The sequence below is a fragment of the Euprymna scolopes genome, chromosome 42 (assembly GCF_053919585.1).
Source record: "Euprymna scolopes isolate OS-2025 chromosome 42, ASM5391958v1, whole genome shotgun sequence".
Lineage (NCBI taxonomy): Eukaryota > Metazoa > Mollusca > Cephalopoda > Sepiida > Sepiolidae > Euprymna > Euprymna scolopes.
The window spans coordinates 37,875,880-37,894,244 of NC_136523.1; the positions used below are offsets into that span (position 1 = coordinate 37,875,880).

General features: G+C 28.9%; 1 protein-coding gene across 4 annotated transcripts in view; it reads right to left on the bottom strand.

The window, feature by feature from the left end:
• Window positions 1–603: 603 nt before the first annotated feature.
• The window catches only part of LOC145267024 (exocyst complex component 4-like), a 195,533-nt gene continuing 177,771 nt past the window's right edge, over window positions 604–18,365 (bottom strand). For all 4 annotated transcript variants that reach the window (XM_080122954.1, XM_080122953.1, XM_080122952.1 and 1 more), the window contains one exon: window positions 604–921. In XM_080122954.1, the coding sequence (XP_079979080.1) occupies window positions 739–921 (183 nt within the window). In that variant the 3' untranslated portion in view covers window positions 604–738. The remainder of the gene's footprint in view (window positions 922–18,365) is intronic.

Here is an 18,365-nt window from a genome sequence, read left to right on the forward strand (position 1 = left end):
ATTAGGGTTTGGATTAGGATTAGGGTTAGGGTTTGGATTAGGATTAGGGTTATGGTAGGAGTAAGGCTAGAGTTAAGATTTAGGGTTTGGGTTAAGTTTTTATGGTCATACTCATAGTTTAAGATTAGGATTAGGGTTTCAGGGTTAGGGTTTTATGTTCAGGGTCAGGGTTAGGGTTTTATGGCTCATAGAAAGTTTTTAGGGTTCTGATCACCCTGATGGTTTACAGTTAGAGTTATGGGGTTAGGGTTAAGATTTATGGTTTGGGTTAGGTTTTTAGGGTTAGCGTTGCTGGTTATCCTCATGGTTTAAGGTTAGTGTTAGAGTTTTAGGTTTAAAAGTTAAGATTTGGATTAGAGTTTAGGTTAGATTATTAAAGTTAGGGTTGCTGATTAACCTGATGGTTTAAGGTCAGAGTTTTAGGATTAAGGTTTTAAAGTAAGGGTTTAGGGTTTGGATTAGGTTCTTAGGGTTATGGTTGCTGGTCATCCTCATGGTTTAAGGGTGATGATTAGGGTTTTGATTAAGGTTTAGGGTTAAAAGGTTAGTGTTTGGATTACAGTTGCTGGTAACTCTGAAAGTTTAGAGGTTAGGTTTTTAGGATTAAAGGGTTTTAAGGTTATGTTTATGGTTTGGAATAGGATTGTGGATTTTAGGATTTGGGTTGCTGGTCATTATAATGAGGCGATCATCACTATTTTTTGAGGAGTGGCTTCTTGAAAGCCTTAACATTCCTTCTCATACGTTATGTTGTCCCACCTTCTGCATGACATTGCACAGCTTCACCAGCCTGGTCTCAAGCAGTTCCTGTGCTTGCGTAGATGCAGAGCCCGGCTGGCTACGATGCTGCAACTGAAACAGTTGAATGTACTCTTGTTCCGTGAATTGGGCCCCTTTCTCGGCAATTCCGTCAATGATTGCCTGAAAAAGAAAGTTAAACAGCAATTAACAGGAAAGAAAAAATACAAACACAAACAGATATTCTTAAAAATACCCTTTCCTGTTTTGACAGTATGCAAAACCAGCTTCGAAATCTAGTGGTCGAGGACTATTTTGCTTTTTATAATGTACAAAGGAAAGAAAGAAATAAAAATCTAGGTCGGCATTTTTTTCTTTTTTAACAAAGGATTTTAGTATACCATCTCAACACCACTTAAAAAGTCTCTTGCTGCCACATGTCCATCTAGTCTGGCTCATGTTTCTCTTCCCTCTGACCACATGCCGGCCACAGCCAGCCCATTCTTTTCCTTGACTTTATATGTCCATTTTTTTAGATGTTGACTGTCTTTCTGCCTTTGGTGCATTTTTCTCCTTTTTTTGTTTTTCTTCTCACGCACACTCCCTAATTTGCATATGCATGTTGCTGCTGCTGCTAATCTCTTCACAAGCTAGCCATCCTTTTCTGCTGCGGCTGCTGCTATTTTGCCACGTGCTCTGTTACAGTTTCTACGTGCAAAAAATATGTTTCAAGTCTATCAAAACACTTGTCTATCTACAACTACCAACAATTTCCCTTTCTCTCTATCTGCGCCAAAAACTAAACGCAAATTCCATGAGCAAAGTTTCTGTTCCTAGAACTACTCATCTGTCAAACACAATATCGCGAGGCTGCTTCCCGACTAACTATAGCTAAAACCACTGTCAGTAATTTCCCCCACTCTTTATCTGTGCCTAAATCAAAACGTAGATTCCATGAACATAGCTTTCTTCTGAGAAGTGCACGCCTGTGGAATTCTCTTCCGTTTTCCTGTTTCCCACCTGACTACAACTTGGATGTCTTCAAGTCCAACATAAACAAATCCCTGATTAATCGCCCCCCTTAAGTAAGACGCTTTATCAAATCTCCAATACCAACTATTACTACGATATTATCCCATTGATTATTGTACACAAAATAACCCTTATCCCCGAGTGGCTTATGGGCCTTGATAAGTGGTGATCCCCATGTACAAAAAAAAAAAAAAAAGCTATAACAGTGTGGGTTTCAAGTTCAATGTAAACAAATTCTTGTTGGGCCTTAAATAAACAAACACTACCCATGTTCCACCATTACCAATCATCGCGGTGTTGTCTCATCAGAAACCTAATATAATTAATAATACGCGTTAACACTTATCCTCAAGTAGCCTTTAGGCCTTAATAAGCAGCGACTCTTTCTTTAAAAAAAAAAAAAAAGAAATATAGCTCACATTACCCATACTTATGCCAAACAGCTGCAATCCGAAATTCATAACAAAGGCTATTTAGTACAAAAGCGAATTCTATACATCCGAAATATATGAATGTATACGTATGTCTAATCTCGCAGAAATATAATATATATGTTTGTGAGTGTCAGTTTGAGAGAAGGAGGGTGCGAGAGAACAAGTGGTCGAGTAGAATTACTTTTTTTTTTATTTGCATGTGTCGACACTTCCGCTTATCTCCTTAACACGAGGTGGTAGGTTACTGATGACAAATGTGCTGTGTGCGCATATTGATATCATGCTATTATATATATATATATATATATATATATATATATATATATATATATTTATTTACATGTACAGAAGGTCAGAAAAACATTGGTACTGTCGGTTTCAAGCCCAACATAAGGGGGACCAGTTAATGGTAAATCATAAATAATGTTGGGCTCTCGTCAGCCATGTTGTTTCTGTCTGAGGAAAATCAGGGTCGCATTTATTGTTTATAATGATGTTCATTTTTATTTAACTATAGCTTATCCCTATCTCTGTATATTTTATTTTATTTTAATATCAATTTTCTAATTTTTTATTCAATGTATTTTTAGTAAATATGTGCTGTCCTATTTTGTTTCCGATCCGCATGGTTTCCGGTCTGATTTGTTAATTTTAGTTGGTCCAAGGGAAGTAATTAATCTATCTTATTCATTTTTTAACCTTTTTTTCTTTATTTTAGTTAAGGGGAGGTAATTCGTGATTCTTTGAACATTATATATATTAGTTATCCACATACAATACTGTTTCATAGCTCATCAGTGCGGTTAGACAAGCAACTACCTCAAGCCAAGATCAAAACCTGATCGCCCAAATGACAGTTGGAGCTTCTAACTGTTGCGCTATACAGCTGCTGCTATGCAGGTAGTGAATTAACAATGTTTTGACATTGTCCAAAGTACCTAAGCTCAATTTGTTTACACAAAGAGCATCGATTCATACACTAATGGTAATTTGTATATCACTTCCCTAATGCTCAACCTAAAATAGGGAGCATTATATATATATATATATATATATATATATATATATATATATATATATATATATGATGATGATTGCGACGTCTTGTCAGACGAGTGCCATATATATATATGTATATGTATATATATATATATATATATATATATATACACACACACACACATACACAAGGTGCCTTTTATAAGTATCCAGACTTTTTTGTATGGACATATTTATTGATAGTACACACATGAAACTCTAGTCCCCTTCGAAGTTGTGAGCATGCCAACGAGCCTCATCACAGCCGCTTTTATCGCCTTAATTGTTTCATAACAATAGCCTTTAAGGTTTTCCTTGAGCTTAAAGAATAATCAAAAGTCACATGGAGCAAGGTCTGGACTATAGGGAGGGTGAGGAACTGTTGTAATGTCCATCTTCGTCAAATAGTCTGTGATCTTCTCTGGGCTAAACTTGACACAAATCTTCTGCATCGTCAGTCCTCATGAATAATAGTTTGTAGAGTTCCCATGCTGGCATCAAACTATGTACAGTGGGGGTCAAAAGAGTTTGCAGACCTATTTTTTCTCAATTTCTTTATTAATTTTGCTTTATTTTTCATTTTGGACTCTTCCATCATTTGCTGGTTGCCATTCTGGTTCGTTCCATTACTACATTTTACGATAAAAGCCAGATCTTAATAATAGTTCAACATTTTCCACTTTTCAGGTGAGTCAAAAGTTTATGCAGGTAATCTTAATTTATTGATAATGGCTAAAGGAAAGATGTTGACAGATAGGGAGAAGGGGGAAATTGTTACATTTCTTGCTGCAAAGAAGTCTACATCGGAAATTTCGAAAATTTTGAAACGAGATCATCGAACTGTGAAACGGTTTGTCATTGACGGTAAAGATGGAAGAAAAAAGCATAAAAGTGGCAGACCAAAGGTGACTTCACCACGAGATATTAGAAAAATCAAGAGGAGTTTGCTAGCAAACCCACACAGCACAAGGAAAGTTATTTTTGACCATGCAGAAGTGTCTGGCATCTCTAAAAGGACCCGAAATCGGATTTTGAAACAGATAGCTGACCAGAGAACACAGACAAAATGTCCTCCTTTGAGTAATATAAACTGTCAGAAGCGACTAGCATGGGCCACTAAATATTTAAAAAACAATTTTCAAAATGTTCTCTGGACTGACGAGGCCAGAGCAACCCTCGACGGCCCCGACGGTTGGGCCAAGGGATGGCTTCTTAAAGGCAATTGCCCACGCTTGCGATTCAGACGTCAACAGGGAGAAGGAGGAGTGATGATTTGGGCTGGTATTATTGGAAGTGAGATTGTTGGTCCTTTTCTTGTCCCTGACTTTGTCAAAATGAATTCTGTGAACTACTGCAAGTTTTTGGAAGCAAATTTATTGCCCTGGTTGAATTCACAAAATGATGCTCTCAACCAGAATCTAATTATCCAAAAAGACAATGCCCCAAGCCATGCTTCCCGGTTCACAAAAGCTTGGCTTTCAGACAAGGGATCTCTGGTGAACGTCTGATGCACTGGCCACTTCAGAGCCCGGATTTGAATCCGATAGAGAATCTCTGGTCGATTCTGAAGAGGAAGGTTTACGAAAACGGGCATCAATTCCATAGTAAAAAAGACATTTGGGAGAGAATCAAGGTATCTTCTGAAATCACACCTCAGCAAGTACATGCATTAACATCCTCTGTTGATAGGAGGCTGATTGATTTGATTTAAAATGGAGGAAAGCGAATAAAGGGTTAGTTTCATAAATTCGTATTGTTCTGTTAATTGTTATTTGAGGAATAACTGTTGTTTTCTTGTAATATGTTATCAATATATGGTACTATAATCATGATGACAGAATTTTTCGAATTATATCATGTTTTAAAATGGTATTTATTGCAGTTAAATGAGTGCTTGCAAACTCTTTTGGCTCATATTCCTTCTTGAAATCATTTAAAGATCCATACCCCCCCCCATAATATGATTATTTGGTTTCCATTTCTATGAATTTACTTGATATATTTGCATATCAAACAGTGAGTAACATAGTTATTATATTGGAAAATATTGAAGCATAAATTTATCGCTTTTGACCCCCACTGTACTTATTGTCTCTATAGATACACAAAGGTGCTTATCTATGAAATTCTTTATTTGGCCAATCAACTTTTATGTCCTGCCTGAAACACTATGGCTGTAGATATAAATGAATAATTATTATTTAACTTTAATAAATATATACATATAGCTAACATGTATTTATATATTAGGGTTGGGATGATTAATCAGAATCGGAAAAATCAGAGTTTTGGGGGGTATCGGAATCAGTATCAAAATCGGAAAAATTTGAGCCTATTTTCCGATGCCAAAACCGATTTTATTATCTTTTTTATTTGATTTTGGCTTAAGAAACATCTTCCACTGCTTGTAGTAATAATAATAAAATAAATATTTATTGATTTTAATTAAACTTCCAGTAAAACTAAAATCTCTTGATCACCCTACTCACAAATGTGTGTTTTACGTTTGAGAAAATATAGGCACATTTAATGTGTTTTTACAATAATTGGAACAAAATAACAGTTTTATAGTTAAATATTTAAAGATTTATAAAGAATCGGAATCAGTAATTGTATCAGAATCGAGACGTTAGTACGGAATCTGTAAAAATATTGGAATCGTCCCATCACTAATATATATATATATATATATATATATATATATATATATATATATATATATAGAGAGAGAGAGAGAGAGAGAGAGATAGTCTTGGAAGTTTCTTTAAAATTTTTAAAATTAAAAAAAAAAAAAAAGTTCCTTGGAAAATTTTGTCACAAAGTCAATTTCCTGCATCACTGAATAGTTTTACTTACATGAACAAACAACCATACCAATGTTATTAAAGGGATCACCAGTTGTTTAACCTGAAACACTGTTTCGGGGATTTAAAAACAAAACATTATATTAAATCATGTTTCCCCAGCAGTGTTGATCAAACACCACTTCCCTCAAAACACATGAACAAAAACATTTTTTAATACTGGAACTAGTTTTTTCCACATAAATTTAGGCTAACCAATTCATGTCATTTAAAAAAAAAATAGTTCTTAGCTGTGTCCTCCATCCCTTTTTCCACAAATTTATGTACCTATTTACAAACTACTATTTTTATACGGTGTTTCGTTAAATCCATTCTACAAATTATCACCCCCCCCTTTTGTTATTAGTATTATTGTTATATATTTATATTATTTAGTTATACCATTTCTATTATTACTATTTAATAAAAATATATAAGATATATATCGTACTTTGGGGTAATTGCGTCAAGTCCGGAGTAATTACGCCAACTAGCTAAAAGTGCTCTTTTGGCAACCATGCAACAGAATTGGTCGCTCCCACATCGGTCTGCTCAATCACAGCAACAGTTGCCACCACTCACTTCAGGCACGATTCTCCATCGTCTATCTAGAAGTTCTTTATGTGGAATTTTTTTTATATAAAGTACTAAAATCGTTAGTTGCTATGAATTTAGCTTTTTTTACCGGATACGCGTTATTAACCACCTGGAACAGATTTATATTACTTTTCTGGTGGAAGTTATTTATTTAATTAATAATTAGTTTAAATACTTTAGATATAGCTTTACTTAGTGGCTTCGTGATGCACATCTTTGAAGCAACAATAAAACAGGCGTTAACTGTTTTTTTTTTTGTGTGCATTTTAAGTAACCAATACATACATGGAAATTTATCATTTTTATCATCTAATTTTAATCCTAATTTTTTTATCCTAATTTTATATTTTTAATTCTAACTTTTTTATTTTTAATCCTTATTTTTTATTTTTAATCCTAATTTTTTATTTGATCCTAATTTTTTATTTTAAATCCTAATTTTTTATTTTTAATTCTAATTTTTTATTTTTAATTCTAATTTTTTATTTTTAATTCTAATTTTTTATTTGTATCCTAATTTTATATTTTTAATCCTAATTTTATATTTTTAATCCTAATTTTTTATTTAAATCCTAATTTTTTTATTTTAATCTTTATTTTTTATTTTTAATCCTAATTTTTTTTTTATTTGTAGCCAAATTTTATATTTTTAATCCTAATTTTTTTTTATTTGTATCCAAATTTTATATTTTTAATCCTAATTTTTTATTTTTAATCCTAATTTTTTTTTTATTTGTAGCCAAATTTTATATTTTTAATCCTAATTTTATATTTTTAATCCTAATTTTTTTTTATTTGTATCCAAATTTTATATTTTTAATCCTAATTTTTTATTTTAATCTTAATTTTTTATTTAAATCCTAATTTTTTATTTAAATCCTAATTTTTTATTTTTAATCCTATTTTTTTATTTTTATCCTAATTTTTACAAATAATGTTATTAAGAACAATATTATGAAGTTTTTATTATTTAATTTTTAGGTATCTGAACTTTTACCAATAATTCGAAATTCTAACAGTAAGTGCTGTACATAATACCTTCTTCTATTATGTATGTATGTATGTTTGTATGTCTTTTTCTATTCTAAAATTCTCACCTGTCTGTTTAAATGTATGTATGTTTGTATGTCTTCTTCTATTCTATAATTCTCACCTGTCTGTTTAAATGTATGCATGTATGTATGTTTGTATGTCTTCTTCTATTCTATAATTCTCACCTGTCTGTTTAAATGTATGTATGTTTGTATGTCTTCTTCTATTATATAATTCTCACCTGTCTGTTTAAATGTATGTATGTTTGTATGTCTTCTTCTATTATATAATTCTCACCTGTCTGTTTAAATGTATGTATGTTTGTATGTCTTTTTCTATTCTAAAATTCTCACCTGTCTGTTTAAATGTATGTATGTTTGTATGTCTTCTTCTATTCTAAAATTCTCACCTGTCTGTTTAAATGTATGCATGTATGTATGTTTGTATGTCTTCTTCTATTCTATAATTCTCACCTGTCTGTTTAAATGTATGTATGTTTGTATGTCTTCTTCTATTATATAATTCTCACCTGTCTGTTTAAATGTATGTATGTTTGTATGTCTTCTTCTATTATATAATTCTCACCTGTCTGTTTAAATGTATGTATGTTTGTATGTCTTCTTCTATTATATAATTCTCACCTGTCTGTTTAAATGTATGTATGTTTGTATGTCTTCTTCTATTATATAATTCTCACCTGTCTGTTTAAATGTATGTATGTTTGTATGTCTTCTTCTATTATATAATTCTCACCTGTCTGTTTAAATGTATGTATGTTTGTATGTCTTCTTCTATTATATAATTCTCACCTGTCTGTTTAAATGTATGTATGTTTGTATGTCTTCTTCTATTATATAATTCTCACCTGTCTGTTTAAATGTATGTATGTTTGTATGTCTTCTTCTATTATATAATTCTTACCTGTCTGTTTAAACGTATGTATGTATGTTTGTATGTTTTCTTCTATTATATAATTCTCACCTGTCTGTTTAAATGTATGTATGTTTGTATGTCTTCTTCTATTATATAATTCTTACCTGTCTGTTTAAACGTATGTATGTATGTTTGTATGTTTTCTTCTATTATATAATTCTCACCTGTCTGTTTAAATGTATGTATGTTTGTATGTCTTCTTCTATTATATAATTCTTACCTGTCTGTTTAAACGTATGTATGTATGTTTGTATGTTTTCTTCTATTATATAATTCTCACCTGTCTGTTTAAATGTATGTATGTTTGTATGTCTTCTTCTATTATATAATTCTTACCTGTCTGTTTAAACGTATGTATGTATGTTTGTATGTTTTCTTCTATTATATAATTCTCACCTGTCTGTTTAAATGTATGTATGTTTGTATGTCTTCTTCTATTATATAATTCTCACCTGTCTGTTTAAATGTATGTATGTTTGTATGTCTTCTTCTATTATATAATTCTCACCTGTCTGTTTAAATGTATGTATGTTTGTATGTCTTCTTCTATTATATAATTCTTACCTGTCTGTTTAAACGTATGTATGTATGTTTGTATGTCTTCTTCTATTATATAATTCTTACCTGTCTGTTTAAATGTATGTATGTTTGTATGTCTTCTTCTATTATATAATTCTCACCTGTCTGTTTAAATGTATGTATGTTTGTATGTCTTCTTCTATTATATAATTCTCACCTGTCTGTTTAAACGTATGTATGTTTGTATGTCTTCTTCTATTATATAATTCTTACCTGTCTGTTTAAATGTATGTATGTTTGTATGTCTTCTTCTATTACATAATTCTCACCTGTCTGTTTAAATGTATGTATGTTTGTATGTCTTCTTCTATTATATAATTCTTACCTGTCTGTTTAAATGTATGTATGTTTGTATGTCTTCTTCTATTATATAATTCTTACCTGTCTGTTTAAATGTATGTATGTTTGTATGTCTTCTTCTATTATATAATTCTCACCTGTCTGTTTAAATGTATGTATGTTTGTATGTCTTCTTCTATTATATAATTCTCACCTGTCTGTTTAAATGTATGTATGTTTGTATGTCTTCTTCTATTACATAATTCTCACCTGTCTGTTTAAATGTATGTATGTTTGTATGTCTTCTTCTATTATATAATTCTCACCTGTCTGTTTAAACGTATGTATGTATGTTTGTATGTCTTCTTCTATTATATAATTCTTACCTGTCTGTTTAAACGTATGTATGTATGTTTGTATGTTTTCTTCTATTATATAATTCTCACCTGTCTGTTTAAATGTATGTATGTTTGTATGTCTTCTTCTATTATATAATTCTCACCTGTCTGTTTAAATGTATGTATGTTTGTATGTCTTCTTCTATTATATAATTCTCACCTGTCTGTTTAAATGTATGTATGTTTGTATGTCTTCTTCTATTATATAATTCTCACCTGTCTGTTTAAATGTATGTATGTTTGTATGTCTTCTTCTATTATATAATTCTTACCTGTCTGTTTAAACGTATGTATGTATGTTTGTATGTTTTCTTCTATTATATAATTCTCACCTGTCTGTTTAAATGTATGTATGTTTGTATGTCTTCTTCTATTATATAATTCTCACCTGTCTGTTTAAATGTATGTATGTTTGTATGTCTTCTTCTATTATATAATTCTTACCTGTCTGTTTAAACGTATGTATGTATGTTTGTATGTTTTCTTCTATTATATAATTCTCACCTGTCTGTTTAAATGTATGTATGTTTGTATGTCTTCTTCTATTATATAATTCTCACCTGTCTGTTTAAATGTATGTATGTTTGTATGTCTTCTTCTATTATATAATTCTTACCTGTCTGTTTAAACGTATGTATGTATGTTTGTATGTTTTCTTCTATTATATAATTCTCACCTGTCTGTTTAAATGTATGTATGTTTGTATGTCTTCTTCTATTATATAATTCTTACCTGTCTGTTTAAACGTATGTATGTATGTTTGTATGTTTTCTTCTATTATATAATTCTCACCTGTCTGTTTAAATGTATGTATGTTTGTATGTCTTCTTCTATTATATAATTCTTACCTGTCTGTTTAAACGTATGTATGTATGTTTGTATGTTTTCTTCTATTATATAATTCTCACCTGTCTGTTTAAATGTATGTATGTTTGTATGTCTTCTTCTATTATATAATTCTCACCTGTCTGTTTAAATGTATGTATGTTTGTATGTCTTCTTCTATTATATAATTCTCACCTGTCTGTTTAAATGTATGTATGTTTGTATGTCTTCTTCTATTATATAATTCTTACCTGTCTGTTTAAACGTATGTATGTATGTTTGTATGTTTTCTTCTATTATATAATTCTCACCTGTCTGTTTAAATGTATGTATGTTTGTATGTCTTCTTCTATTATATAATTCTTACCTGTCTGTTTAAACGTATGTATGTATGTTTGTATGTTTTCTTCTATTATATAATTCTTACCTGTCTGTTTAAATGTATGTATGTTTGTATGTCTTCTTCTATTATATAATTCTCACCTGTCTGTTTAAACGTATGTATGTATGTTTGTATGTTTTCTTCTATTATATAATTCTCACCTGTCTGTTTAAATGTATGTATGTTTGTATGTCTTCTTCTATTATATAATTCTTACCTGTCTGTTTAAACGTATGTATGTATGTTTGTATGTTTTCTTCTATTATATAATTCTCACCTGTCTGTTTAAATGTATGTATGTTTGTATGTCTTCTTCTATTATATAATTCTCACCTGTCTGTTTAAATGTATGTATGTTTGTATGTCTTCTTCTATTATATAATTCTTACCTGTCTGTTTAAACGTATGTATGTATGTTTGTATGTTTTCTTCTATTATATAATTCTCACCTGTCTGTTTAAATGTATGTATGTTTGTATGTCTTCTTCTATTATATAATTCTCACCTGTCTGTTTAAATGTATGTATGTTTGTATGTCTTCTTCTATTATATAATTCTTACCTGTCTGTTTAAACGTATGTATGTATGTTTGTATGTTTTCTTCTATTATATAATTCTCACCTGTCTGTTTAAATGTATGTATGATTGTATGTCTTCTTCTATTATATAATTCTCACCTGTCTGTTTAAATGTATGTATGTTTGTATGTCTTCTTCTATTATATAATTCTCACCTGTCTGTTTAAATGTATGTATGTTTGTATGTCTTCTTCTATTATATAATTCTCACCTGTCTGTTTAAACGTATGTATGTATGTTTGTATGTTTTCTTCTATTATATAATTCTCACCTGTCTGTTTAAATGTATGTATGTTTGTATGTTTTCTTCTATTATATAATTCTCACCTGTCTGTTTAAATGTATGTATGTTTGTATGTCTTCTTCTATTATATAATTCTCACCTGTCTGTTTAAATGTATGTATGTTTGTATGTTTTCTTCTATTATATAATTCTCACCTGTCTGTTTAAATGTATGTATGTTTGTATGTCTTCTTCTATTATATAATTCTTACCTGTCTGTTTAAACGTATGTATGTATGTTTTCTTCTATTATATAATTCTCACCTGTCTGTTTAAATGTATGTATGTTTGTATGTCTTCTTCTATTATATAATTCTTACCTGTCTGTTTAAACGTATGTATGTATGTTTGTATGTTTTCTTCTATTATATAATTCTCACCTGTCTGTTTAAATGTATGTATGTTTGTATGTCTTCTTCTATTATATAATTCTCACCTGTCTGTTTAAATGTATGTATGTTTGTATGTCTTCTTCTATTATATAATTCTCACCTGTCTGTTTAAATGTATGTATGTTTGTATGTCTTCTTCTATTATATAATTCTCACCTGTCTGTTTAAATGTATGTATGTTTGTATGTCTTCTTCTATTATATAATTCTTACCTGTCTGTTTAAACGTATGTATGTATGTTTGTATGTTTTCTTCTATTATATAATTCTCACCTGTCTGTTTAAATGTATGTATGTTTGTATGTCTTCTTCTATTATATAATTCTCACCTGTCTGTTTAAATGTATGTATGTTTGTATGTCTTCTTCTATTATATAATTCTTACCTGTCTGTTTAAACGTATGTATGTATGTTTGTATGTTTTCTTCTATTATATAATTCTCACCTGTCTGTTTAAATGTATGTATGTTTGTATGTCTTCTTCTATTATATAATTCTCACCTGTCTGTTTAAATGTATGTATGTTTGTATGTCTTCTTCTATTATATAATTCTTACCTGTCTGTTTAAACGTATGTATGTATGTTTGTATGTTTTCTTCTATTATATAATTCTCACCTGTCTGTTTAAATGTATGTATGTTTGTATGTCTTCTTCTATTATATAATTCTTACCTGTCTGTTTAAACGTATGTATGTATGTTTGTATGTTTTCTTCTATTATATAATTCTCACCTGTCTGTTTAAATGTATGTATGTTTGTATGTCTTCTTCTATTATATAATTCTTACCTGTCTGTTTAAACGTATGTATGTATGTTTGTATGTTTTCTTCTATTATATAATTCTCACCTGTCTGTTTAAATGTATGTATGTTTGTATGTTTTCTTCTATTATATAATTCTCACCTGTCTGTTTAAATGTATGTATGTTTGTATGTCTTCTTCTATTATATAATTCTCACCTGTCTGTTTAAATGTATGTATGTTTGTATGTCTTCTTCTATTATATAATTCTTACCTGTCTGTTTAAACGTATGTATGTATGTTTGTATGTTTTCTTCTATTATATAATTCTCACCTGTCTGTTTAAATGTATGTATGTTTGTATGTCTTCTTCTATTATATAATTCTTACCTGTCTGTTTAAACGTATGTATGTATGTTTGTATGTTTTCTTCTATTATATAATTCTCACCTGTCTGTTTAAATGTATGTATGTTTGTATGTCTTCTTCTATTATATAATTCTTACCTGTCTGTTTAAACGTATGTATGTATGTTTGTATGTCTTCTTCTATTATATAATTCTTACCTGTCTGTTTAAACGTATGTATGTATGTTTGTATGTTTTCTTCTATTATATAATTCTCACCTGTCTGTTTAAATGTATGTATGTTTGTATGTCTTCTTCTATTATATAATTCTTACCTGTCTGTTTAAACGTATGTATGTATGTTTGTATGTCTTCTTCTATTATATAATTCTCACCTGTCTGTTTAAATGTATGTATGTTTGTATGTCTTCTTCTATTATATAATTCTCACCTGTCTGTTTAAATGTATGTATGTTTGTATGTCTTCTTCTATTATATAATTCTTACCTGTCTGTTTAAACGTATGTATGTATGTTTGTATGTTTTCTTCTATTATATAATTCTCACCTGTCTGTTTAAATGTATGTATGTTTGTATGTCTTCTTCTATTATATAATTCTTACCTGTCTGTTTAAACGTATGTATGTATGTTTGTATGTCTTCTTCTATTATATAATTCACACCTGTCTGTTTAAATGTATGTATGTTTGTATGTCTTCTTCTATTATATAATTCACACCTGTCTGTTTAAATGTATGTATGTTTGTATGACTTCTTCTATTATATAATTCTTACCTGTCTGTTTAAACGTATGTATGTATGTTTGTATGTTTTCTTCTATTATATAATTCTTACCTGTCTGTTTAAATGTATGTATGTTTGTATGTCTTCTTCTATTATATAATTCTTACCTGTCTGTTTAAACGTATGTATGTATGTTTGTATGTCTTCTTCTATTATATAATTCACACCTGTCTGTTTAAATGTATGTATGTTTGTATGTCTTCTTCTATTATATAATTCACACCTGTCTGTTTAAATGTATGTATGTTTGTATGTCTTCTTCTATTATATAATTCTTACCTGTCTGTTTAAACGTATGTATGTATGTTTGTATGTCTTCTTCTATTATATAATTCTCACCTGTCTGTTTAAATGTATGTATGTTTGTATGTCTTCTTCTATTATATAATTCTTACCTGTCTGTTTAAACGTATGTATGTATGTTTGTATGTTTTCTTCTATTATATAATTCTCACCTGTCTGTTTAAATGTATGTATGTTTGTATGTCTTCTTCTATTATATAATTCTCACCTGTCTGTTTAAATGTATGTATGTTTGTATGTCTTCTTCTATTATATAATTCTCACCTGTCTGTTTAAATGTATGTATGTTTGTATGTCTTCTTCTATTATATAATTCTTACCTGTCTGTTTAAACGTATGTATGTATGTTTGTATGTTTTCTTCTATTATATAATTCTCACCTGTCTGTTTAAATGTATGTATGTTTGTATGTTTTCTTCTATTATATAATTCTCACCTGTCTGTTTAAATGTATGTATGTATGTTTGTATGTTTTCTTCTATTATATAATTCTTACCTGTCTGTTTAAACGTATGTATGTTTGTATGTTTTCTTCTATTATATAATTCTCACCTGTCTGTTTAAACGTATGTATGTATGTTTGTATGTTTTCTTCTATTATATAATTCTCACCTGTCTGTTTAAACGTATGTATGTATGTTTGTATGTTTTCTTCTATTATATAATTCTCACCTGTCTGTTTAAATGTATGTATGTTTGTATGTTTTCTTCTATTATATAATTCTTACCTGTCTGTTTAAACGTATGTATGTATGTTTGTATGTTTTCTTCTATTATATAATTCTCACCTGTCTGTTTAAACGTATGTATGTATGTTTGTATGTTTTCTTCTATTATATAATTCTCACCTGTCTGTTTAAATGTATGTATGTTTGTATGTTTTCTTCTATTATATAATTCTCACCTGTCTGTTTAAATGTATGTATGTATGTTTGTATGTTTTCTTCTATTATATAATTCTTACCTGTCTGTTTAAACGTATGTATGTTTGTATGTTTTCTTCTATTATATAATTCTCACCTGTCTGTTTAAACGTATGTATGTATGTTTTCTTCTATTATATAATTCTCACCTGTCTGTTTAAACGTATGTATGTATGTTTGTATGTTTTCTTCTATTATATAATTCTCACCTGTCTGTTTAAATGTATGTATGTTTGTATGTTTTCTTCTATTATATAATTCTTACCTGTCTGTTTAAACGTATGTATGTATGTTTGTATGTTTTCTTCTATTATATAATTCTCACCTGTCTGTTTAAACGTATGTATGTATGTTTGTATGTTTTCTTCTATTATATAATTCTTACCTGTCTGTTTAAACGTATGTATGTTTGTATGTTTTCTTCTATTATATAATTCTCACCTGTCTGTTTAAACGTATGTATGTATGTTTGTATGTTTTCTTCTATTATATAATTCTCACCTGTCTGTTTAAATGTATGTATGTTTGTATGTCTTCTTCTATTATATAATTCTCACCTGTCTGTTTAAACGTATGTATGTTTGTATGTCTTCTTCTATTATATAATTCTTACCTGTCTGTTTAAACGTATGTATGTATGTTTGTATGTTTTCTTCTATTATATAATTCTTACCTGTCTGTTTAAATGTATGTATGTTTGTATGTTTTCTTCTATTATATAATTCTCACCTGTCTGTTTAAATGTATGTATGTATGTTTGTATGTTTTCTTCTATTATATAATTCTTACCTGTCTGTTTAAACGTATGTATGTTTGTATGTTTTCTTCTATTATATAATTCTCACCTGTCTGTTTAAACGTATGTATGTATGTTTGTATGTTTTCTTCTATTATATAATTCTCACCTGTCTGTTTAAATGTATGTATGTTTTCTTCTATTATATAATTCTTACCTGTCTGTTTAAACGTATGTATGTATGTTTGTATGTTTTCTTCTATTATATAATTCTCACCTGTCTGTTTAAACGTATGTATGTATGTTTGTATGTCTTCTTCTATTATATAATTCTTACCTGTCTGTTTAAACGTATGTATGTATGTTTGTATGTTTTCTTCTATTATATAATTCTCACCTGTCTGTTTATATGTATGTATGTTTGTATGTCTTCTTCTATTATATAATTCTCACCTGTCTGTTTAAATGTATGTATGTATGTTTGTATGTTTTCTTCTATTATATAATTCTCACCTGTCTGTTTAAATGTATGTATGTTTGTATGTCTTCTTCTATTATATAAATCTCACCTGTCTGTTTAAATGTATGTATGTTTGTATGTCTTCTTCTATTATATAATTCTCACCTGTCTGTTTAAACGTATGTATGTTTGTATGTCTTCTTCTATTATATAATTCTTACCTGTCTGTTTAAACGTATGTATGTATGTTTGTATGTTTTCTTCTATTATATAATTCTTACCTGTCTGTTTAAATGTATGTATGTTTGTATGTTTTCTTCTATTATATAATTCTCACCTGTCTGTTTAAATGTATGTATGTATGTTTGTATGTTTTCTTCTATTATATAATTCTCACCTGTCTGTTTAAATGTATGTATGTATGTTTGTATGTTTTCTTCTATTATATAATTCTTACCTGTCTGTTTAAACGTATGTATGTTTGTATGTTTTCTTCTATTATATAATTCTCACCTGTCTGTTTAAACGTATGTATGTATGTTTGTATGTTTTCTTCTATTATATAATTCTCACCTGTCTGTTTAAACGTATGTATGTATGTTTGTATGTTTTCTTCTATTATATAATTCTCACCTGTCTGTTTAAATGTATGTATGTTTGTATGTTTTCTTCTATTATATAATTCTTACCTGTCTGTTTAAACGTATGTATGTATGTTTGTATGTTTTCTTCTATTATATAATTCTCACCTGTCTGTTTAAACGTATGTATGTATGTTTGTATGTTTTCTTCTATTGTATAATTCTCACCTGTCTGTTTAAATGTATGTATGTTTGTATGTTTTCTTCTATTATATAATTCTCACCTGTCTGTTTAAATGTATGTATGTATGTTTGTATGTTTTCTTCTATTATATAATTCTTACCTGTCTGTTTAAACGTATGTATGTTTGTATGTTTTCTTCTATTATATAATTCTCACCTGTCTGTTTAAACGTATGTATGTATGTTTGTATGTTTTCTTCTATTATATAATTCTCACCTGTCTGTTTAAACGTATGTATGTATGTTTGTATGTTTTCTTCTATTATATAATTCTCACCTGTCTGTTTAAATGTATGTATGTTTGTATGTTTTCTTCTATTATATAATTCTTACCTGTCTGTTTAAACGTATGTATGTATGTTTGTATGTTTTCTTCTATTATATAATTCTCACCTGTCTGTTTAAACGTATGTATGTATGTTTGTATGTTTTCTTCTATTATATAATTCTTACCTGTCTGTTTAAACGTATGTATGTTTGTATGTTTTCTTCTATTATATAATTCTCACCTGTCTGTTTAAACGTATGTATGTATGTTTGTATGTTTTCTTCTATTATATAATTCTCACCTGTCTGTTTAAATGTATGTATGTTTGTATGTCTTCTTATATTATATAATTCTCACCTGTCTGTTTAAATGTATGTATGTTTGTATGTCTTCTTCTATTATATAATTCTCACCTGTCTGTTTAAACGTATGTATGTTTGTATGTCTTCTTCTATTATATAATTCTTACCTGTCTGTTTAAACGTATGTATGTATGTTTGTATGTTTTCTTCTATTATATAATTCTTACCTGTCTGTTTAAATGTATGTATGTTTGTATGTTTTCTTCTATTATATAATTCTCACCTGTCTGTTT